This window comes from Durio zibethinus, chromosome 19, assembly GCF_047325235.1.
Source record: "Durio zibethinus cultivar Kanyao isolate XHJ-2024 chromosome 19, ASM4732523v1, whole genome shotgun sequence".
Lineage (NCBI taxonomy): Eukaryota > Viridiplantae > Streptophyta > Magnoliopsida > Malvales > Malvaceae > Durio > Durio zibethinus.
This window is the reverse complement of record NC_143180.1, coordinates 23,328,170-23,349,773: the sequence shown is the minus strand read 5'-3', so window position 1 is coordinate 23,349,773 and position 21,604 is coordinate 23,328,170. Positions and strand designations below refer to the sequence as shown.

Below are 21,604 nucleotides of genomic sequence, written 5' to 3'. Positions count from 1 at the left end.
GATCGAATCATGTTAAATTATTATCTTTTATGTGATTGATTGATTGTTTGATTGTATTTCCATTGATGTGATTGGATCAAAGCTTTTTAGCCTAACACATAGAAGTATATAAAAGAAAACCCCTTTTATAAAGTTGGACGAGTTTATTGCTCACCAATCAAAATGATTCTTGACTGTTCCTTCTTTTTGGGCCAAATATTACATATTTGAAACTTTCAAACTACACCTGTAGGAAGCTAACATATCTATCTAATATTCGTCAGCTGTTATCTAGCTGTAAGATTCTAGTCTTCTTTCATTTTTTTTCTTGAGTTATCTACTAATCTGATATTTCTTAGGTCTGAATGGTTTGTCATCCTAGTTGTACAATCTAGGTAATGTATGATGGGCTGAAGTTTGTGTCTGATGCATAGTCTAAATCAGCCATGGTTTCCTTGGGCTATTTTTTAGTTTGTTGAGTAATTGCTGCTGCTTTATGATGGATAAGCTCTCTAATAATACCCATTTTAAGTTACCCTGTCAGTATATATTATTATGTATGTACTGCTCTACATTCTTATCTAAGCTTGTAACAAATTGAGTGCTCATTCCCACTGGCTGTTTTCTGGTTGAGACTGTACAAATTGAAAAATTCAAGGCATTTGTGGCTCAAATGTACTTATTGCGATGGGACTGACCTTGATGAATTGGATTTATTCTCAATCAATGAATTCATTGAAACTAAATGGCAGAAACTAGATGAATGAATTTAATGTCCTAAATGTTGTTTTTGTTAATTGTTTTCATTGTGGTATAAAGATTTGTATTTGCTTCAAGTTTTACAACTATCTTTGTCTAAAAGATAACATTCTTATTTATATCTTTTGCAGGACAAACCAACAAGATGAATTAGAAGTTCTATAGGGAATGGGGAGTTGGACAAGGAGCATGGGGATCCAAATGGAAAAACCCATATTTAATTTCACTGGTTGTTGTGGCTTGTACATCTAGGTTATTGGTTTTCTTCTTTCTAGCATGTTGTAAAGTATCAATTCAGTTTCATAATGTTAGTCCAGCTGTAGCAGAAAGCTGCATGGTTTGGCCTTTTTCTTTGATAGGACTACTGGAGTTATGAATATCTTACATTGTACAGAAACACAAATTTTCCTCATGGAAGGTGGTCAGCTTCACATCTTACTTATACTACTGTGTTTTGATACTCTGATTATGCTACTGTGTTTTGATAATCTGAGTATTCTGTTAATCGGTATTAGGATTAATCCAACTACCATTAGGTTTGTGTTGCTATATTTGATGCAACCGTATATATATGTAATAGTATTCTTATGAAAACGGCTACCGATTGTTTTAAACTTGTTAGAAACCTTTATGAACTTGTCTTAAATAATTAATACCAAATGGTTAAGTCTGAAACACTTAAGCAAACTCAGTAGACAACAACAACAAGGATTAGGTATCATAAAAAATAGCATAGGTTCACCAAATTTTACAAAGCAAACAGAACGTACAAAAAATCTATATCTTTTGGATGCTCATCGTCCTGGGGTGTCTAATGAAAGTGACAGGTTTGTTGGTGTGCCACTGTATTTAGTATTTGATGATGAACTGTGAGCCGAGTATAATTCTGCTTGTTCATGCAACAAGCTCAAAGCCTGCCCACAGTTAGCTTGACCCCATGGATGTTTCTCAAGTTTTCTCAACACTATCAGCTCTATAAGCACTTCTTTCATTGAAGGTCTTTCATCCGCCCTCAACATCAGACATCTCATAGCCAGGTGAGCAACTGCTATCAGTTCTTCTCTATTCTCCTCGTTTGCAAGTTCGGGCTCTAGGATCTGGAGGAGACGATCCTGTTGCATTGATAAAATGAAGTAAGAAGATAGGTTTCTTTCAGGCTCTGGTCTTGCAAAAGATACTGGTATCTCACCAGTGAGTAGTTCCACTAACACAACCCCATAGCTATAAACATCACTCTTTTCTGTCAACTTGCTTGTCTGGAAATATTGGGGGTCCAAGTAACCAAATGTACCTTGGACTAATGTAGTAATTTGAGTTTTATCGATAGGAATCAACCTTGAAGCTCCGAAATCTGACACTTTGGCAATGTAATTTTCATCGAGTAATATGTTGGCAGATTTGACATCTCGATGGATGATTGGAATCGAGGCTGCAGAGTGAAGGTAAGCAAGTGCGCTAGCAGTTTCTGTGGCGATCCTTAGACGAATGTCCCAGGATATTGCGCCTGCCTTTTCGGAATTGTGAATGTGATAGTGAAGGCTTCCATTGGGGACAAATTCGTAGACCAGTAAAGGGACTTCAGTCTCCAAACAACATCCCAAGAGCTTGACTACGTTGCGGTGGTTGATTTGGCTAACAACAACAACTTCATTGATAAATTGTTCAATTTGGGAACGAGTCTCCATTTTCGATTTCTTGACAGCAACTATTTGATTGTCTCCTATGATAGCTTTATAGACCGTTCCATTCCCTCCTTCGCCGAGGATTCGACTCTTAGAATAATTGTCGGTGGCCTTTGCCAACTCCTTGGCCGTAAAAATTTTTGTTGTCTCAACAGCACTTTGACCGGAAGAATTTTTCTGCTGCAATAATAGTCCCCCATTTTCAAGAAAGAACTTTTCTCTGAGCTTGATTAGTCTTCTTCTCTTTAAGAAGAAGTAAGTGGAAAACACTAACAGAAGCAGAACCAAAACACTGACGAAAGCTGCATGAATTAATCATATATATATATATATATTAAGAGCTCTTCCTCGAAAAGAAACAAAAAAGAAATAAAGCAAAACCGTGTGTTGAGTTATATAGTTACCTAGAACAAGCAGGAGCAGCTGAGAAAGAAATTGCTTGCAATGATAACTTCCCGGTGTATTAATACACTTATGATTGCCTTCACATGGATTGTTAATGCACTCATCGATGTCTTTCGCCAAATAGAACAAATGACATCAGTATATACATATATATATATATAGGTTACTGACTTATATAGAGTAGTATTATGGGGAAAACATGAGCACTAATTTATAGGGGAAATTAAAAAAAAATTGACAGAAACATGATGTACTGTTTATATGCTCAAACTTCAACAGCATTTAGAATATTAAAAAGATTAATTATAGACGATGTTGAACAAGGGTGATGAAAGAGTTGAGTAGTATATAGGGAATAATAAGTAAGCCATACCTTGGCATCCCGGACTACAATAAGGGTTCCCTTGGTAACCTTTTTTGCAACTGCAGCTATAGCCTTGACTATCCTTTACTTTGTAATCCACACAGTCGCTATTCCCCTTGCAGGCATAAGTGTTCGAGTCTCTTTTAGCTTCTTTGCAAGTGTGGTTGCTCACAGTCCAATCAAGAACCACTGTAGAATGCTGTATCTTAGTAAAAATTTTATGCTCATCATCAAGATCAGATGCCTCGAAACTATAGTTGTGTTGGTCCACTAAGAAAGCAGATCCACAACGATAGGGCATCGAGATCTTTGTTTCATTAAGCACTTCCTTTATTTTTGATTCATTGAAAATGTTACTCACAATCGTTTCAACTATTTTAAGACGATCAGTAATAGGGACCTCGCAGCACCCAATCCCAGAGCAAGATCCGTTAGTCTTGTCCTCGCGCTTAACGTGACACAAAGAGAGGCACCCAGTGAGAAGCTCTCTCTTTCCAAGTTTGATGATGCCCAGAGAGTTACATCCAGTTACAACGAACTTGTTTTGAGACAGTGCGAATGGAGTATCAGTCAAATTAATCATGGTTGTCTGTCCATGAGTTTCGGATCCATTGAGTGCCAAGCAGGTGTGAGTCACAGATGCAGGGACAGAATTCCTTACTCGTACCCGATTTTCAGCTAAAGAAATGTTTACTACCTCATATTTCGTAGCATCTAAAAATGCTTTTGCTGGGTTTTGGGAAGTGTTGCAAGTAATGCGAAATCCCTTTAGATAGCTTCCCTTTTCTACGCCAAAAGGGTAAGGAATTTTAAGATGCCCACAACTGGAACTGCAGTGTTTAGGCGCCTTGGGTTGTTCTTCCACAGCTACTACAGCTGATACCATAGATGTTGCCAAGACAAGCCATTGGAGCTTCGGCAAAGGATGCTTTAACGAAAACATGCCTTTCTTTTATAGTTGCGAGAGATCAAATGACTAATTATAAGCAACCGATTCAAGATAATATAAAATGTTATGACAGTGCTATAAAGCCACTCATCTTATACAATCATTTCACACACTCACTTCTTATTTTAAGGATTTATGTGAAAGATATTAAAATTTGTGTGAATATTTTTTAATATATTTAAGTAAATTTATATATAAAATAATTATTTTTATTTTATAAAAAATTTAAAAAATATATAAAAATTAATAAAAATATATAATTTGATTTGATTTTTTTTTCAATTTTTTACATTTAAATTTTAAATTCGGTTCAAATTAAATATATATTCAATATTTAAAATTAAACTAAATAAAATTACAAAATTCAATTCAAATCAAACTAACTACTAAAATTTTAAATTAATTTTTAACTTTTTTATTTTTTTCACTTCTAACTTTTTTATTGAAATTCTTTAATATTCACTTTTATTCTATATATAAAAATTATGACCGAGGATGGATCATAAGAAAGAGTTTGAAGGGACTTAAAAACTGATTAAAAATTAATTCAGTTGGTAGAAACTTTCCTTTTGATTCTATAAATAAAATTGAAAGAAATACATTTTGATTATATGTAAATATAAATTAATTGAATAAATTTCAATAAAAATTGGTGAAAATAATTAAAATTTAAGGTTTGAATATAAAATATTCAAATTGAAATTTTTATGATATATTGATAGATAATATGTAAATTTAAAAGATTTTATAAATTTTATAAATTTTTTTATAAATTGATGATTTATCTTAATTTTAAAGATAAATTAATCTTTTTTATTTTTAATTTTTTTCAACAAAAAAATTAACTGTATTAATTCAAAATATAAACAGTGATTTCTTTATAAACAAAGTTGTAGTTTGAAATAAAAAAAATGTTATAAGTTTTATTTTTTAAAAATAATTTTATAAATTAATTAAATTTAAATTTAAATTAATATCGTCGTTTAAAAAAAAAACTTTTTACATCATTGCTTACATCACATTTTTAAATAATTGATTCTCTTTTATCTTAACAGCTGTATGTCATTATAAATGAGTGATTCATGTAGCTCGAAACTCCATTTTCTTTCTGACAATAGGTACTGCTGTATGTCATTGTTCTATAAGTTGCTTGAGTCAAGAGGTAACTATTAATAGGTATTTAAATCTTTTCTTTCAATTGGTTGTTTTTCATGTGATAATTGCATTTATTATTTGGCTTATAATTCATTACTGGATTTAGAGCTATTTTCAAACGCACAGGATAAGATATTGATGTTTTACTAGTAAAGATAAAAGATTAGGAATTAGAATTGAAATTTTTTCTTGAATGTTTCTTGGTCATCTTCAATTAGTCACTGATTGGATAATAGATTAAGGGACAAGAATAAGTGCAATTGTTTGAAGGCAAGGGTTTACTTGAAAGGTTAATTGTGGGATTGGTTGATAAAGACAAGAACTTTTGGAAGACGCTATATATGGTTAGATAGTAAAATTGGTTTATCTGATAAGAATGGTGTAGAGTAAAAGCCTACTGCCTGTTTCTCTTCACAACTCATTGATTGAGCATCTCTTTCTTTTTAGATGCAACACTTTTTTTTCCCTCATTTCTTTCAAGTTTTTCATCTTAATTGCATTTTTTATTATCTCTTTGGAAATTATTTTATCAATAGAATTAGTTTATATTATCTTTAATAGCCTTGAAATAATATCTATAATAAACATTTTTCATTATTTTTTTATTATTTTATTATTTAAATATTAAAAATTTTTCTTAGATTTTTTTTAACACTTTGGTTGAATCCTTAAAAAACTTTTTCATCGTAAGAGTATTCAAAAAACATCCTTGTTTTCTTAAAGAAGTTTCGGCATTGGATTGATTAAATATTTTTAGAAATAAATTTGAAAAAAAAAATCGAGTCATGGAATTGATGATCAGTATAGTCCCTTATATCCTTTTAAGGTTGGAGAACCAGACTACTAAAAAGTGACCTTTAAGGAGAACAATATTTATAGCTTATTTTAAAAATTGATGCTAACCTTATTAATACTTTCAAATCTCTTTACTGCAGATAAGTTAATTTTGAGACTGAAAAATCAACATGAGAATCATAACAAACACATTTAGTTTGAAGAAATAAAACTCGTTGGATAGAATTTTTACCCAAGAAATGGAGAAACCATAACTATTGACCCCAATGTGATTAATAAGATCCAAATCTTCTTGTTTCAAAATCATTAAAGATTAGAATAATCACTTTTCCCATCTCTTGCATTGAGAAATTCTGTTTTCTATTAATAAGCAATGTTATAATTATTAAACCAATGATGATTATATCTTTTATAATGTGCAAATATGTGAATTTGACCACTAAATATCAATAAAGTAATTATCAAGAAGTTTTTGTTTTGATGTGATTGGTTACATAAATAAATTCATCCTTTTAAAATGGTTTTAAGCTTGATTAAATGACTTTAAAAGAATAGATTTTGGTTTATGTTACAAAATTTAATTTATAAGGATGGTATTAACATTTTCACTGTGACAATTCAAAGGATGATATCAATTAATCTTATATTATCTTTAATAATCTTAATTAAAATGATCTCTATTCTTAATGTTTTTCATTATTTTTTTATAATTTAAATATAAAAATTTTTATTAGGTTTTCTCCAACACTTTAGTTGAACATCTAAATAAATTTTTTACTTCAATAGTTTTCAAAAAAATGTGTTTGGTATTTTGCAAAGGCTTTGTCATAAGATTAATTAAATATTTTATAAAAAAATAAGTAATTTTTTAAAAACATTTTAAATAAATTTTAACAATTTCCTTTAATTTTATTGTTTGGAAATAAAGCGAAAATTTTTTATTTTCTAATTTTTTTTTAAATTCATTAACGTTATGGTGGAATTTAAAAAAGTTTACTCACATAGAAAATTTTAAGAAAATTTCACGCTCTTAAATTTCTTAAAATTCCATAATTAGTTAAATTCGTCACTTATTCCAAAATTTGTTACAAATTATGTGATAAAATATGTTTACAATTATCTATTACATTCTTAACTCTTTTATCCTTTTTTATTTTATCAATTAACTTTTTATCAATTTAATTTCTTTCATTTTTATTTTTAGAAATAAATAAAAATTCGTAACATTTAAATAATTTTTTAAATTCTCTAACATTTAGTGAAATTTAAAAAAATTGTCACTCAGAAATTTTTTAGAAAATTGCTCACACTTGAATTTTTTAAAAATTTTATCATTAGATTAAATGATGTTTCTACAATTGTTAGTTTTATATTTTCACCACAAGAATATGCAAAAAAAGAAAGCTTGTGTTCTTAAAGTAGTTACGTCATTGAATTAATTAAATATTTTTAGAAATAATTATTTTATCACTTTTAAAACATTTTAAATTAATTTTGATATTTTTCTCTTTTATTTTGTTATTTTAGAAATAAAATATTATTTTTAAAATAGCCTAATATTTTGGTAAAATTTAAAATAGTCTTTTTGCCTTGAAATTTCTAAAAATTTACAAGTCTGCTAATTTTTTTGAACTCCATCATTAGTCATGTTCCCCATTTATTTGAAAATTTATCCCCATTTATTTGAAAATTTATCAAGTATTATGTGGTAAAAATATATATACAATTATCTATTACATTTTTAATCTTTTTATCCTTGTCTATTTTACCGATTAATTTTCTATTAATTTAAATTTTTTCATTTATTTTTAAAAATAAATGAAAATAATTGATATTGAAATAATTATTTAATTTCTCTATCATTTTGGTGGAATTTAAAGAAGTTCTCATTTAAAAATTTTCAAGAAAAGTTGCATGCCTACAAATTTTTTGAAATTTAATCATTGGTTGAATTTTTACTTATTTTAAAATTATTAAAAATAATATTAATTTATATTTAACATTATTTAATCTTATGAAAATAAAATTTTAAAATTTTGTTTTTATCAAATAATTAAAATATATATCTAAAAATTAAAATTTCAATATACATAAAAATAAATAACCAAAAAAAAAAAAAAAAAACACTGCATGAATTGCTTATTTGGCTTGGTTAGCGGCTTAATTGGCTTGTTACACAACTTAGGTTACATATGATCCTGGTCTCTCTCTAGGTGGAGGCGTGGGTTGACATGAGTTGGGCATCTCTTAGATGACTTAATTCAATATTTAGTATGAATAGTAAAAAGCAAAGAATTTTTTCAATTCATCAATTTTTTTTCTCTTTTCTCTTTATTTTCTCTTTCTATCTCCCTAAAACTCTTTTTTTTTTTTAAGGCAATAAGAAAAAGACGTCAGAAAATTCAAAGTTTTTATAGATTTTGGCATCGAAAACTTCAACTGTTTGCGACTTTCGACCTTGGTATAAATGTTTTAATCCATTAACGAACAAATTGTCTGATTGGAAAAAAAAATCAAAACTTTAAGGCAATCGACACAACAAGTGGGGCGCAAAATTTAGGAATCCAACTATCATAGGATTAGGCAAATCATTAGTGTGGGTGATGTACTTATGTCAACATCCAACAATTTAATCAATTTATAAAAAAGATATTAAAATATTTAGAAGGTATATTAAAATATATTGAAGAAGTTGATGCCACCAAAAAAAAAAAAAAATCCAGATATACTTGTGGAACATGTACTCTAACAGTGTAGAATTACCCTATTAATGAGAAGGAATTATTAGCCATAAAAAAAATCAATTAATGCTTTTGAATTATATATGTATAAAATTAAAAAGAAAAGCTAGAACTTATAGAAATAAATATAAATATAGAACGAAAACTTTACATAGGATACATTAGTCACGAATTTCACCCAAAAAATATTTTATCTAAAATTTGTGAAGGATTTAGAGTAGAGGAAGAACAAAAAATAGCACAAACTAATCTGTCACTTGAAGTGAATTGGCTCATCAGATCATGAGCTTCATTTCATTAATATATAGGCTTTAAACATACAAAAGTTTGTTTAACTACTACAAGAGTTGTTTGCCTAACAGTATGGATCACCATGCACAGATCCATCATGTTACCTAAACTGATCAGATGGCAGAACCTATTACAAAAGTGCCAGTAGAAATGTCATACCTAGTTGCTTCAACCACTAACACACTAACACTCCTCCTTGGCATTTCTGCTGGAAACACCAAGACTTTTCCTCAATGTTTCAAACCTTGCCTTTGGTAAGGCTTTGGTCAGAATATCTGTAATTTGATCTTCTGACTTGCAATGCACCAGTTTCACTTCATTCTCAGCTTCAACTTCTCTAATAAAGTGATACTTGATCTTAATATGCTTAGTTCTTCCATGAAACACATGGTTCTTAACCATTGCAATTGCTGATTGATTATCACAAAAAATTTCTGTTGGATCATCTTGCTTTTGACTCAAATCCATCAGAATTTTTCTTAGCCAAATTGCTTGATTAACAGCAGCTGTAGCAGCTATATACTCTGCTTCTGCTGTTGATTAAGCCACAGTTCCTTGTTTCTTTGAATTCCAGCTGAACACATTTAATCCAATGAAAAACACATAGCCTGAAGTGCTTTTCATGTCTTCATGAGAGCCAGCTCAGTCACTGTCTGTGAATCCAACCAATCTTGAACTTTCATTCTTCTTGAACCAAATTCCAAGTTCACTAGTTCCTTTGACATATCTCAATACTTTTTTTGCAGCCTTAAAATGTAACTCACTAGGATTTTGCATGAACCTAGAGAGTAAATTTGCAGCATACATGATGTCTGGCCTTGTTGCTGTCAAATACAATAAGCAACCAACCAAGCTTCTATAAATAGAATCATCAACTTTGTTATCTCCATCTTCCTTAATAAGTTTCTCATTTTGAGCCAAAGGAGTGTTGACTGGTTTGCAATTTTCCATCCCAAACTTATTCAAGATTTCATTTGCATATTTTCTTTGACAAATGAAGATTCCTTGTTGGTCTTGATGAATCTCCATTCCAAGAAAATAAGACATTTCTCCCATATCTGTCATCTCAAAAATTTCCTGCATTTGGAGCTTAAAATCTTCCACAAGAGCAGATTTGCTACCTGTCACCAAAAGATCATCAACATACAAAGAAACAATCAACAGATCATTACTGTTAAAAACTTTAATGTACAATGTTGCTTCACTGAGGCTTTTCTTGAATCTTAACTTCAGTAAATGATCATCAATTCTGGAATTCCACACTCTTGGAGCTTGTTTTAATTCATACAAAGCCTTATTGAGTAGATAGACTTTGCCTTCATGTCCCTTGGCAACAAAACCATCATGTTGTTCAATGTAAATCTCCTTTTCAAGATAACCATTCAAGAAGGCAAATTTGACATCAAGTTGGTATATTTTCCAACTTTGCTGAGTTGCTAAGGCTAATAGCAGCCTTATGGTGTCCAACCTTGCAACTGGAGCAAATGTCTCTGAAAAATCAACACTAAGCTGCTGGTAATAGCCTTTAGCTACCAATCTAGCTTTAAGTTTGTTGATGGAACCATCAGCATTCAACTTTGTTCTGAAAATCCATTTAACACCAATGATGTTTTTGTTGCTTGGTCTGTCAACCAGCATCCATGTTTAATTTTTCTCAATCATTTGAATCTCCTCCTTCATGGCATTTTTCCGCTCTGAAATTTTGACAGCTTCTTCAAAGCTTGCAGGTTCAAGAATAACAACATTTGATCTTTGATAAATATCTATGAGTGGTCTGATTCCTCTCACTGGTTCATGATCAATGATTTCATTTTTAAATATATAATCTTCTTGATCTTGAAAGCTTATCATGTCTGCAGCAGTTTGCTTGACTGATTCTCTCTTTAACTTTTCCCAATTCCAGGCAGCTTGCTCATTAAATCTCACATTCTTACTTACAATCATCTTGCCTGTAAGTGGATTGTAAGTCCTATAGCCTTTGGTGATGTTGCTATAGCCCAAAAAAATACATATTTCTGCTTTTTGATCAAGCTTGTCCCTTTTGATATCAGGAACGAACACATAACAGATGCTGCCAAAAACTCTGAGGTGGTGCACTGATGGTTTGCTTCCATACCAGGCTTCGAAAGGAGTGTTTCCCTTCAAAGCTTTTGTGGGTAGCCTGTTGAGCAAGTAGACAGAGGTATTGACTGCCTCTGCCCAAAATTTCTTTGAAAGATTCTTCTCAAACAGTATGCATCTTGCCATCTCCATGATTGTTCTTTTCTTCCTTTCATTGACTCCATTTTGTTGTGGAGTGTAAGTTGCTGTCAGTTGGTGTTCAATTCCTACAACTTGACAAAACTCATTAAATTTGTCAGATGTGTATTCAGTACCATTGTCTGACCTTATGATCTTGATTTTACAGCCACTTTGATTCTCAATCCAAGCCTTGAACTTTCAAAATACATTTGCAACTTCAGACTTTTGTTTCATGAAGTAAATCCAACACATTCTGGTAAAATCATCTATAAAAGCAATGAAATATCTACTGCCATTCAAAGATAAGGTTCTCATAGGACCACAAACATCAGTATGAACAAGTTATAGTTTTTCAATTGCCCTCCATGCTTTGTTAATTGCAAATGGCAACTTACTTTGTTTTTCTAGCTGACAAACTTCACACACTCCAGCACTGACTTCAACGTAGGCATGTTTAATACAAGATCATTTTTATGCATGAAATTCAATGCATTGTAATTGAAATGTCTCATCCTTTTATGCCATAAAGAAGATTCATCATGTGAAGTAGCATACGCAGAGGAGTTTGCTTCATGCCAATTCAAGGAAAAACATTTTCCTTTCATATTAACAGTAAAGAGTTCATGGCCAGTGGGATCATGAATTATGCATGCCTTGTCTTTGAAAACTAAAGAGTAGTTATTTTCTAGCAACTGTCCTATACTTAACAGGTTTTGATCTATTTTAGGCACAAATAACACATCTGAAATGAGTTTGGTACCTGTTGGTGTCTCAACTGTCACTACTCATTTTTCTTTGACTTCTATAAAATCACCATTACCTATTCTGACTTTAGAGGTACAGGTCTTGTCTAGTTCTTTGAACATGTTAATATCAGATGCCATATGGTGTGTGCAACCACTGTCAATGAGCCATGCACTTGAGGAGGTTCTGGTTCCATAGCAAGTTGCAACAAAAACTTGCTCTTCTAGCTATTGTTGATTGTCAGCAACTCTAGCTTGTTGATCTGACTGCTGCTGTTTTTTGTTTTTACATACCTTCTCCATGTGACTAAGCTACTTACAGTACCTACATTGTATGTCAGGTCTGTACCAGTAATATTTCTCCAAGTGAGTGGTCTTTTTACAATGAGAGCAAGGTGGGAATTTTCTTTTCTTTTCATTGTTTCTAGAACCTTTGTTTCTTCGATCTCCTTGTTTTCTGCCTTTGCTTTCTGTTTGCATCTTGCCTTTTTCCTTGGCTGTAAAAGCACTTTCTGTTGAATCCTCTTGTCTGATAGCCCTTCTTTGCTTTTGAGCTTGTAAAATATTGAACAATTCTACTGGAGTTATCTTGGTCAGGTCCTTGGAGTCTTCAAGGGATGAGATTTTTGACTCAAACCTCTCTGGCAAGCTGACAAGAACCTTCTCTACAATTCTTTTATCTGACAGCTCCTCACCAAGTAATCTAATCTTGTTTACTATCTTCATAAGTCTGTCATTGTACTTCTTTAAATTTTTAAACTCCTTCATCTTTAAGACTTCAAACTCTCTTCTAAGATTCAACATTTGCATTTGTTTTGTCTTGTCACTACCTTGAAACTCTTCCTTGAGCACATCCCAAGCTTGTTTTGCAGTTTCACAAGTCATGATTCTAATGAATATGTCATCAGAAACCGAAGACTCTATACAGCTTTTAGCCTTGTACCTCTTTGCTTTTTCTTCACTATAATTTTTCATTTGAGTTACTGTTGGATTTGCAGGAAGTTGTGGTGGTTCCTTCTCATTTTTCACCACTTCCCACAAATCAAAAGCACTCAAACAAGTCTTCATTTTGACAGCCCATATATAGTAGTTCTCACCAGAAAAATAAGAGGTGGAGGTATGGAGCAATTGCTTGAGGCCATTTAAGGTTGACAAAAGCTGGCTAGTAAGTGTTTGATGGCTTTTCACTCAATTTTTTGGAACTCACAGGTCCTCTAAGACCTTAAAGAATGCTCTGATACCAATTGAAGGATTTAGAGCAGAGGAAGAACAAAAAACAGCAGAAACTAATTTGTCACTTGAAGTGAATTGGCTCATCAGATCATGAGCTTCATTTCATTAATATATAGGCTTTAAACATACAAAAGTTTGTTTAACTACTACAAGGGTTGTTTGCCTAACAGTATGGATCACCATGCACAGATCCATCATGTTACCTAAACTGATCAGATGGCAGAACCTATTACAAAAGTGCCAGTAGAAATGCCATACCTAGTTGCTTCAACCACTAACACACTAACAATTTGCCTAACCTTTGTTGATTTTTTAATTGTAGAACCTTGTGAACTTTAACAACTCACTAATAAAATAATCTTATTAAGGAGTCCATTAACTTTCTTAATTAGTAATATGAGTATTAGAAAAAAATTACCACGGAGATATAAGCCACAGAGAAATATACCAAGATCAGATTCAGAACTGGTGGGGTTGTTGGTTGTGTTCCACTTTTAGTTCAAGTTTTTTTGAGTTTATCCCTATATCATTTTTGCACATAATCTCTCTGTTTTTGCAGGTCAAAGGTCAAAAGCCATGTCCGTCGTTGAAGCTGCTTTATCTGTGTTCTTTGAAGGGTTGTTTAGTAATTTGGCCTCTTCTGAGTTTCTCAACTTTGTAACTGAGAAGGAAGTTTGCGAGGAGCTCAAGAAGTTGGAAAAGACATTGCGCAATATTCATGCAGTGCTAAATGACGCCGAAGAGAAGGAAATGAATGATGGGGGTGTGAAGAGTTGGTTGGTCCAGCTCCAAGACTTGGCATACGATGCGGATGACATGTTGTTTGCTACAGAAGCTTTGAGACTCAAGTTAACGAGGGAACATCAAGATCACCGCCCAAGGAAGTTAGAAAAACTTGTTGATGCTTGCTTTCCCTGGTTAAGGGGTCATAATTTATCATTTAATAAGGAAATGATGTCCGAGATACAAGAGATCACTGCTAGATTTCTAGATTTAGAAGCAGATATAAGTCTCTTGGCTTTGACGAAAAATGGTGGTGGAAGGCCCAAGAGAACATTGGAATGGCGATCAACCACTTGTTTGGTGAATGAAACTCAAGTCTACCGTCGGGAAAAAGACAAGGAAACAATCCTTGACTTGATTTTTGGGAGTGATGAGCGCAATAAATTTTCTGTGATTCCCATCATTGGCAAAGGAGGGATTGGCAAAACAACGCTTGCTCAGCTTGTCTACAATGATAGGCGTGTAGTTAAGCATTTCGATTTTCAAGCATGGGTATGTGTTTCTGACGATTTTACGATGGAGGAGATAACGAAATCAAATTTTGCAATCAGTTAGTCCTGAATCTTTTAATGTTGGAGATGATTTGAATAACCTTCAAAAAAAACTGAAGAAGAAGCTGGAGGGAAAAAAACTATTTCTGATTTTGGATGATCTTTGGCATGAAAACTATGATGATTGGACTCGTCTAATATCCCCCTTTGGCATGGGAGCTACGATTGTTGTGACAACACGTGGTCAAAGTGTTTCATTAATGGTGGGTACTATCCGAGGTTACAACCTGCCGGAGTTGTCAGATGGTGATTGCATTTCTATATTAACTCAACATGCATTAGCAAAAGATTTCAGTGGGCATCCGAACTTAAAAAGAATTTGGTGTACAGATTGTGAAGAGGTGCAAGGGATTGCCCTTGGCAGCTAAGACCATTGGAGGCCTTTTCCGCAATAAGGTGGATATCGGTGAATGGGAAAAGATACTAAAAAGTGAGATTTGGAATTTACCAGCAGGGAGGAGTAACATAATTACATCTTTACGATTAAGCTATAATCATCTTCCTGCAGATCTAAAGCGATGTTTTGCTTACTGTGCCATACTTCCCAAAAACTATGAATTTACCGAGGAAGAAATAGTCTTATTACGGAAGGCAGAAGGCTTTCTGCGAGTGGAAGCTACAAAGCAAAATGAAGATTCGGGTCATGAGTACTTTCAAGAACTTGTACGGAGGTCATTTTTTGAAGTATCCAACAAGGATGAGTCTCGATATATAATGCATGATCTGATTAATGATTTGGCTCAATCAGTTGCCAAAGATATATGCTTCAGAGTGGAGGGTGACAAGGCATTGAAAGTTTCCAGTCATGCTCGCCGTTCATCTAACATTGGTGGTAGGAAAGACGGAATTAAAAATTTCCAAGTCTTTAACGGAAAGAAGGGTTTAAGAACCTTCCTACCTTTGAAGATGCCTGGAGGGTGGTGGAATTTCTCTAATCAAGTTCTCAGTGAGTTGTTGCCAGAATTTAAATACTTGAGGGTGTTGTCTTTACAATGGTGCTACCTGACGGAGTTTTCCAATATTATTGGAGATTTGGTGCATCTGCGTTACCTAAATTTTTCTGGCACTCTAATCGAAATTCTGCCGGATTCAATATGCAAGCTTTACAATTTAGAGACCTTGCTGTTGCGGGGGTGTTCTCGTCTTGAAGAGTTTCCTTCTGAAATGAGAGTTTTAATTAACCTAAGGCATCTTGACATTACAGGTGCACGTTCAATAAAAATGATGCCAATGGGAATCGGCGAACTAACCAATCTTCAAACATTGACAAATTTTGTTGTGAGTCAAGACAATGGCAGTAAGATAAGGGAGATGGAGAATTTGTCTAATCTTAAGGGTGGACTTGTTATTTCAGAATTGCAGAATGTTGTCAAAGCTCAAGATGCATGGGTGGCTGGGTTATGTTATAAGTCGAACCTTCGGGATTTAGCTTTGAAGTGGAGTTACAATTTTGCAGGAGAAGAAATTCACAAGGACGTGTTGAATTCACTCCTACCTCCTAAAATGCTTGAAAGGCTCACCATCGAATGTTATGGAGGTGAAACATTCCCAAATTGGATTGGAGATCCTTCATTTGAAAACCTATAGATTCTGGATCTGGATTACTGTCCAAATTGCACAATATTACCAGCTGTTGGAAGATTACCATCGCTAAAATCGCTTTCTATCCGGAGGATGAATAAGGTAAAAAATGTGGGTGCTAATTTTTTTGGAAAGGATCAGTCGCTTAATGCGTTCCCGTCATTAGGGAGATTATGTTTTGATGACATGCCAGAATGGGAGGAATGGGATCCTTATGAAGTTGATGAAAATGTAAGGAGTTTCCAACACCTCCATGAGCTCATCATTTCAAATTGCCTCAAGTTGTTAGGAAGTTTACCTAATCGTCTTCCTTCCTTGACTAAGCTAGAGATTAAATTGTGTCAACAACTGAGAAGTCTACCTAGTTGTCTTCCTTTATTGGAGAAACTTGTGATTCAAAAATGTGAGCAGTTGGTGGTTTCACTCTCAAGCCTTCCAAAGTTGTCTGACTTAAAAATTGATGGGTGCAAAGAGGTGGTGTCTACAAATTGTACCAATTCTGGCTCATTCATGGAAACAGTCTCTCTTTCAAACGTTTCAAAATTCACTTCTCCAATGGAGGGGATGATGTTAGGGTTGATAAAAGTAGAACATCTTTTTATACGTGGATATGAGGAACTAATTTCTTCATGGCTGAACAACGAAGGACTCTCAACATATTTGAGGCCTCTTCGCTTTTTGGAAATTCACAATTGTTCAAGACTTGTTTCCATAGGTGCAGAGGACGAAAAGGAAGAGCATATGCAATTAGGAATCCCTCGCCATATTGAACATTTGACCATACAATATTGTGAAATGCTAGAAAGGCTATCAGAAAGCATAAATAGCTGCAGATCCCTGACTGTGCTACGAATTGAAGGATGCCCAAGATTGATTTCAATTTCAAATGGAAACTTGCCTCCAAATGTAAGACGTTTAACTATCACGCTGTATGAGAATTTTCTGTACTTGCTGGATGGAGTAAATAACAACATCAACAGCACGCGTCTTCTAGAGCACTTGGTAATTGGAGGTTGTAAGTCTCTGATATCTTTATCCTCAAGGGGCGAGTTACCTATTAGTCTTCAACATGTTGACATTTATTCTTGTGAAAAGTTGACATTCTTGTCAGCCAATGGCAAGTTACCTATGGGGCTTAAATACCTCCGGATTAATTATTGCCCAGCACTAGAGTCCATACCTCAAGATATTGAAGAGAACTCTTCCCTTGAATTGATAACTATCGACGGTTGCGATAATTTGAATTCTTTGCCTCGTGGATTAAACAAGCTCATCCATCTTGGGGAGATTCTTATTGGGCGTTGTTCAAGTTTGATTTCATTCCCAGGAAGTGTGTTATTAACCACCAAACTCAGAAAGCTTCATCTTTCTGGGTGTGAAAAACTCCAGGCCTTACCCAACTTCATCCACAACATCGTCTCTATGCGAGAATTGTTCATATTTGAGTGTCCAAGTGTGATATCATTCCACAAGAGGGGTTCCCTCCCAATCTCACTGCACTTCAAATCTGGCAACCCAATATTTGCAAGTCAGTGATCGAGTGGGGTTTGCACAAACTAACCTCCCTTAAACATTTGTCCATCAACGGTGCTTCTCTAGATGTGGTGTCATTCCCATGTGAGGAAATGCTTCTGCCCCGCACTCTCACCTTCCTCACCATCTGCGGTTTTCCAAGCCTAGAAACTCTATCCTCCAAGGGCTTTCAAAATCTCAAGTCTCTTGAATCATTGGGCATCCATAGTTGCCCCAAGCTCAAATTCCTTCCGGAAAAGGAGATGTTTGACTCACTTTTGCAACTCGAAATTTCTAGATGTCCATTGCTAGAAGAACGATGCAAGAAGGATGGAGGTCAAGAGTAGCCCAAAATAGCCCACATACCTTACATTGGAATTAATACTTGTTTCTTAACATAGCCCACATACCTTACATTGAAGTTTGAAGCAGCTTCATGTTAATTTGTTAACGGAAGGAACGCCAAGAAATAAGGTACATGTCACTTTGCAATTATATGCTACTTATTTGAAGAACATTAACGTACTATTAAATCAAGTGATCAAGTGATTTATTTTCATGATTATTGTTTTTTCGATTCCCTGATAAAAGGTTCATTAATTCAATCCCTTATACACATAGCTTTTTGTTTTACAATGAAATGGAAAATATATATATAAAAAAAAATCTATGTTTAATAAAAATGGAAATTCATTAAAATTAAAATTGGACTAAATCAATAGGATTGAGATAGTTGAGGGACAATTTCAAGAGCAGAACAGATGTGTTAAATGTTTATATCTATTAATCATTTTGTCTCATTGACATCTGATTTTTTTTTTTTTTTTTGCCGAATCATTCAAGAATGGTTTCAGTTATTAAATGCTTGTTATTTTCTTATACGCGTGAAGATTAATTTGATATCTAATTTTGGTTTCAGTCAGTTGGAAGTTGCAGAGGCCAGTCGGTAGTGCCTTTACAGGAGCACACAAAGTGGTTTGCAAAAGCAGATGGAAAGACCTGAAAAAGATAAATGCTGTTTACTTAGCAGAAGTATGGATTGCCTTCACTGCCGTCAAATTGACCATATGGCCGCCTGAATGAGTCAATACCAAAATCTCTGCCTCAATCCCGTTGAGAACTCAATTTCTTATAAATGATGAGATATTAAAGATTTATGCCAGACTTGGGAGTGAGGACAGTGTCAGTGGCGCAAAAATTCCCCCAAAGGAAACATTGTTTCCTATGAAAGTGGTAAGTTATTACTTATTTCCGGGGTTCTGAAATTTTTTTCAAACGTTCTCCTTTTATGGCGAAGGAAAATAATTTGTATTTTATGTTTTAGGTACAATATTTTTGTCTTTTAATCTGAATAAGGTGCTCTTCCAGAATCAGCAATTAGTGCATTGAACATTCCATATCCTTGAATCATGTTCTACCATCCATAATCCATGTATCATACTCGAGTATATAGATTCCATGTTTATGATAGAAACCATATATTATAAGAAATCATGATACTTAGCATAATGAAAACTTCCAGCCTTGCTAGGATTCCTTTCTCTTTTTTTTTTTTTCTCCCTTTTTTGGTACTACCATTTTTATCCGAAATGCTTCTAAACAAAAATCTGATGTAGTGGAACTTGTCTGACAGGACGAAATAACTTCAATTCATTGGTGGTTTCGAAGTTGTTAGGGCAGCAGCTCCTTTCCTACAACAGAAATCTTTCCTCCTCCGTGTCAGGGGTCCAAGCATAAATGATGAGATAGGGTAACAACTTTATCAAGCAGGTAAAATTGGCTGAGCTGGGACCTTCTGTAAAAGCCAAATTGATACTCTAAATGTAAGTGTTAAAATTCTTTGTAATATTATTCTGTTGTGCAATAATGTTTGGAAGTTTCATTCCACTGTAGCTCAATTCTTCATATTGATGCATAACATATCCTTTCCATAAAACATTGATCAGCAGCCTTTGTTTTTCCGATGATCGTTTCTTTCAGCTCGGTGGAGCCACAAGTTAAAATCTTTGCCTGGATTGAGCTTTTGAAGAATTTGAGGTTGTATGATAAACAATGTAAAGCAACACAGCTTCATGTGGTTTTGTTTTATACTTGCTTTGAAAACTGTTTGCCTTTATGTATGAAGTTTTAACCCTTTATAATAGTGACTAAACATTTTGATATTGCTTCTTAGATCTTTATAAGCATTCTGGCTCGGTATAAAGAAACATCTACGTTGATCGAGACAAAGTGCTTAAGCTGCTAAGCTCGAGTATTGGTTTGAGGAGCTCATTTCAATCATCAAATCAGGGGTATGTCCTCTCTTGACATAAAAGAACACAAACTCAAGCATCCATTTTATTCTGCAGAAGCTTATAAATAACTATTCTCAATTTATTCTGCAGAATTTCAGCTCAATTTCATGTGAAAGGAGCTTGCGAAAAAGGCCTGTTTCCAAAGGAGTCTAAATTGAATCAGTATGCTACTCCAATAACTGTCTCATACCTTATGCAAACCCTGAATAATACTTCCTTCAAAACGAACGCAAAAAACATCAAAGCTTCTTTTAGCCAATTTTTGGACCTTGAATTTCTAATGCAACCCATAACTATTGCTATGTTCAAACAACTGAACTCGGGATATCAGTATTTGTCAACTGGCTACAGTGGGATCACAATTCTAGCATGTGTCATGCTCTCATGGAGGAAAACCATCCCTTACAAGCTTAAAATTTACCCATTGTATCAGAACTTTTGTTTTCTGTTGGTAATTTTCATTTTCTCTCTTTATTTTCCATGTTCACATTCTGTTTCAGTACAGAACTAGGTTCCAAAATGTCATTGAGTATCAAAACTTGAAACAAAAAGAAACCATAGATATTTTAAATGCTGGAAAGTTATGTTGTCTCACAAATCATGCAACCTATCCAAATGCCTGTGAACCGAAATATATCATTTTTATAAACCGAATGCCTGTAAACCAAAACATATCACTTTCATCAAGTGAACATAAAATAAATTGACAGGAAACAAAGGAAGCGCTCAAACTTCTTACTGTACAAGGTAATAATACTTTGTACCTCTGGCGTTTGAACTTTTTGCGTACTCCTTTTGTATTCATGTTCGACACTTTAACACTTCCGGTATACATACCAGAACATGTTGGAATACTGTTGAATTTGACCAGATACAGCAAAGAAGAATAAAGAAGAAAAAGACGATTTTCATGAAGGTAACGACATCCTATGTTCTTTTATAGCCATATTTACATTAGTTTTTCTTTACAAAGGTAATTGTTTTTTAACATCAGCCCAATATCTATCATATATTCTTAACTGATGATTATAATACATAAAAGATACTTTTTGTTATCGTGTCTTGCTGTATTCCTGTTCTTATTTTTATGAAATTGCTATGATGTTGTCATAACCGTATCCTGTCGTAAACATGTCTGTGTCCATGCTTCATAGGATTCCAAGCTGGCCTGCAAAATAAATCATAAGAACACCTTAATAAAAATCAAGAACACGTGTACGGATTTTTTAACCTTTCGAAAGATGATGGAACAGTAGTTATACTAGTCTGGATGATAGAAGTGAAATTCAGTTTCAGGACACAAAGCAATTTCAGCTTTTTACTACCACAACTATTGCCTAACAGATCAAATGACCTCTCAAGACAACCATAATTGGTAGACGCTGCATAAAACAGATGGACTCAATCATTTTCTAATTAATTATCATTTTGATTATAACAATACAATCATACCCTAAGATTGGATTTTATCATTTTGTCAAAGTGAATGCATATAATCTGTCAATTAAATCATAAAGTGATAATACACAAACACAAGTACAAACCT

The 21,604-nt window shown here is 33.5% G+C and overlaps 3 protein-coding genes and 1 long non-coding RNA gene across 4 annotated transcripts; 2 read left to right on the top strand and 2 right to left on the bottom strand.

Moving 5' to 3' along the window:
• Positions 1-1,434: 1,434 nt before the first annotated feature.
• LOC111309413 (wall-associated receptor kinase-like 8) lies at positions 1,435-4,227 on the bottom strand. Its single transcript, XM_022908480.2, has 3 exons — positions 3,199-4,227; positions 2,825-2,935; positions 1,435-2,722 (listed from the first exon to the last, which is right to left on the bottom strand). The coding sequence occupies exons 1-3, from the start codon at positions 4,130-4,132 to the stop codon at positions 1,533-1,535; spliced, it is 2,235 nt and encodes a 744-aa protein (XP_022764215.2). The 5' UTR covers positions 4,133-4,227; the 3' UTR covers positions 1,435-1,532.
• Positions 4,228-12,416: 8,189 nt separating this feature from the next.
• LOC111309412 (uncharacterized) lies at positions 12,417-13,172 on the bottom strand. The gene has a single exon (XM_089748711.1). It carries the CDS (start codon positions 13,170-13,172, stop codon positions 12,417-12,419), a length of 756 nt encoding a protein of 251 aa, XP_089604837.1.
• A 741-nt stretch (positions 13,173-13,913) lies between these two features.
• Positions 13,914-16,522, top strand: LOC111309411 (putative disease resistance RPP13-like protein 1). The gene is made up of 2 exons (XM_089748710.1): positions 13,914-14,670; positions 15,036-16,522. The coding sequence occupies exons 1-2, from the start codon at positions 13,914-13,916 to the stop codon at positions 16,256-16,258; spliced, it is 1,980 nt and encodes a 659-aa protein (XP_089604836.1). The 3' UTR covers positions 16,259-16,522.
• Positions 16,523-17,919: 1,397 nt separating this feature from the next.
• Positions 17,920-20,092, top strand: LOC149513558 (uncharacterized). The gene is made up of 3 exons (XR_016330213.1): positions 17,920-18,238; positions 18,684-18,997; positions 19,398-20,092. It is a non-coding gene; the product is annotated as an uncharacterized LOC149513558 (long non-coding RNA).
• Positions 20,093-21,604: the final 1,512 nt, after the last annotated feature.

Bases quoted from the DNA above. Each gene is read 5' to 3' on its own strand.
- LOC111309413 (XM_022908480.2), bottom strand. From the start codon at position 4,132: ATGTTTTCGTTAAAGCATCCTTTGCCGAAGCTCCAATGGCTTGTCTTG. The intron at 2,936-3,198 runs GTATGGCTTACT...ATTTGGCGAAAG, and splicing joins TTGTAGTCCGGGATGCCAAG to ACATCGATGAGTGCATTAAC. The intron at 2,723-2,824 runs GTAACTATATAA...TAATTCATGCAG, and splicing joins GCTGCTCCTGCTTGTTCTAG to CTTTCGTCAGTGTTTTGGTT.
- LOC111309412 (XM_089748711.1), bottom strand. From the start codon at position 13,172: ATGAAGACTTGTTTGAGTGCTTTTGATTTGTGGGAAGTGGTGAAAAAT.
- LOC111309411 (XM_089748710.1), top strand. From the start codon at position 13,914: ATGTCCGTCGTTGAAGCTGCTTTATCTGTGTTCTTTGAAGGGTTGTTT. The intron at 14,671-15,035 runs GTTAGTCCTGAA...TGCCCTTGGCAG, and splicing joins GAAATCAAATTTTGCAATCA to CTAAGACCATTGGAGGCCTT.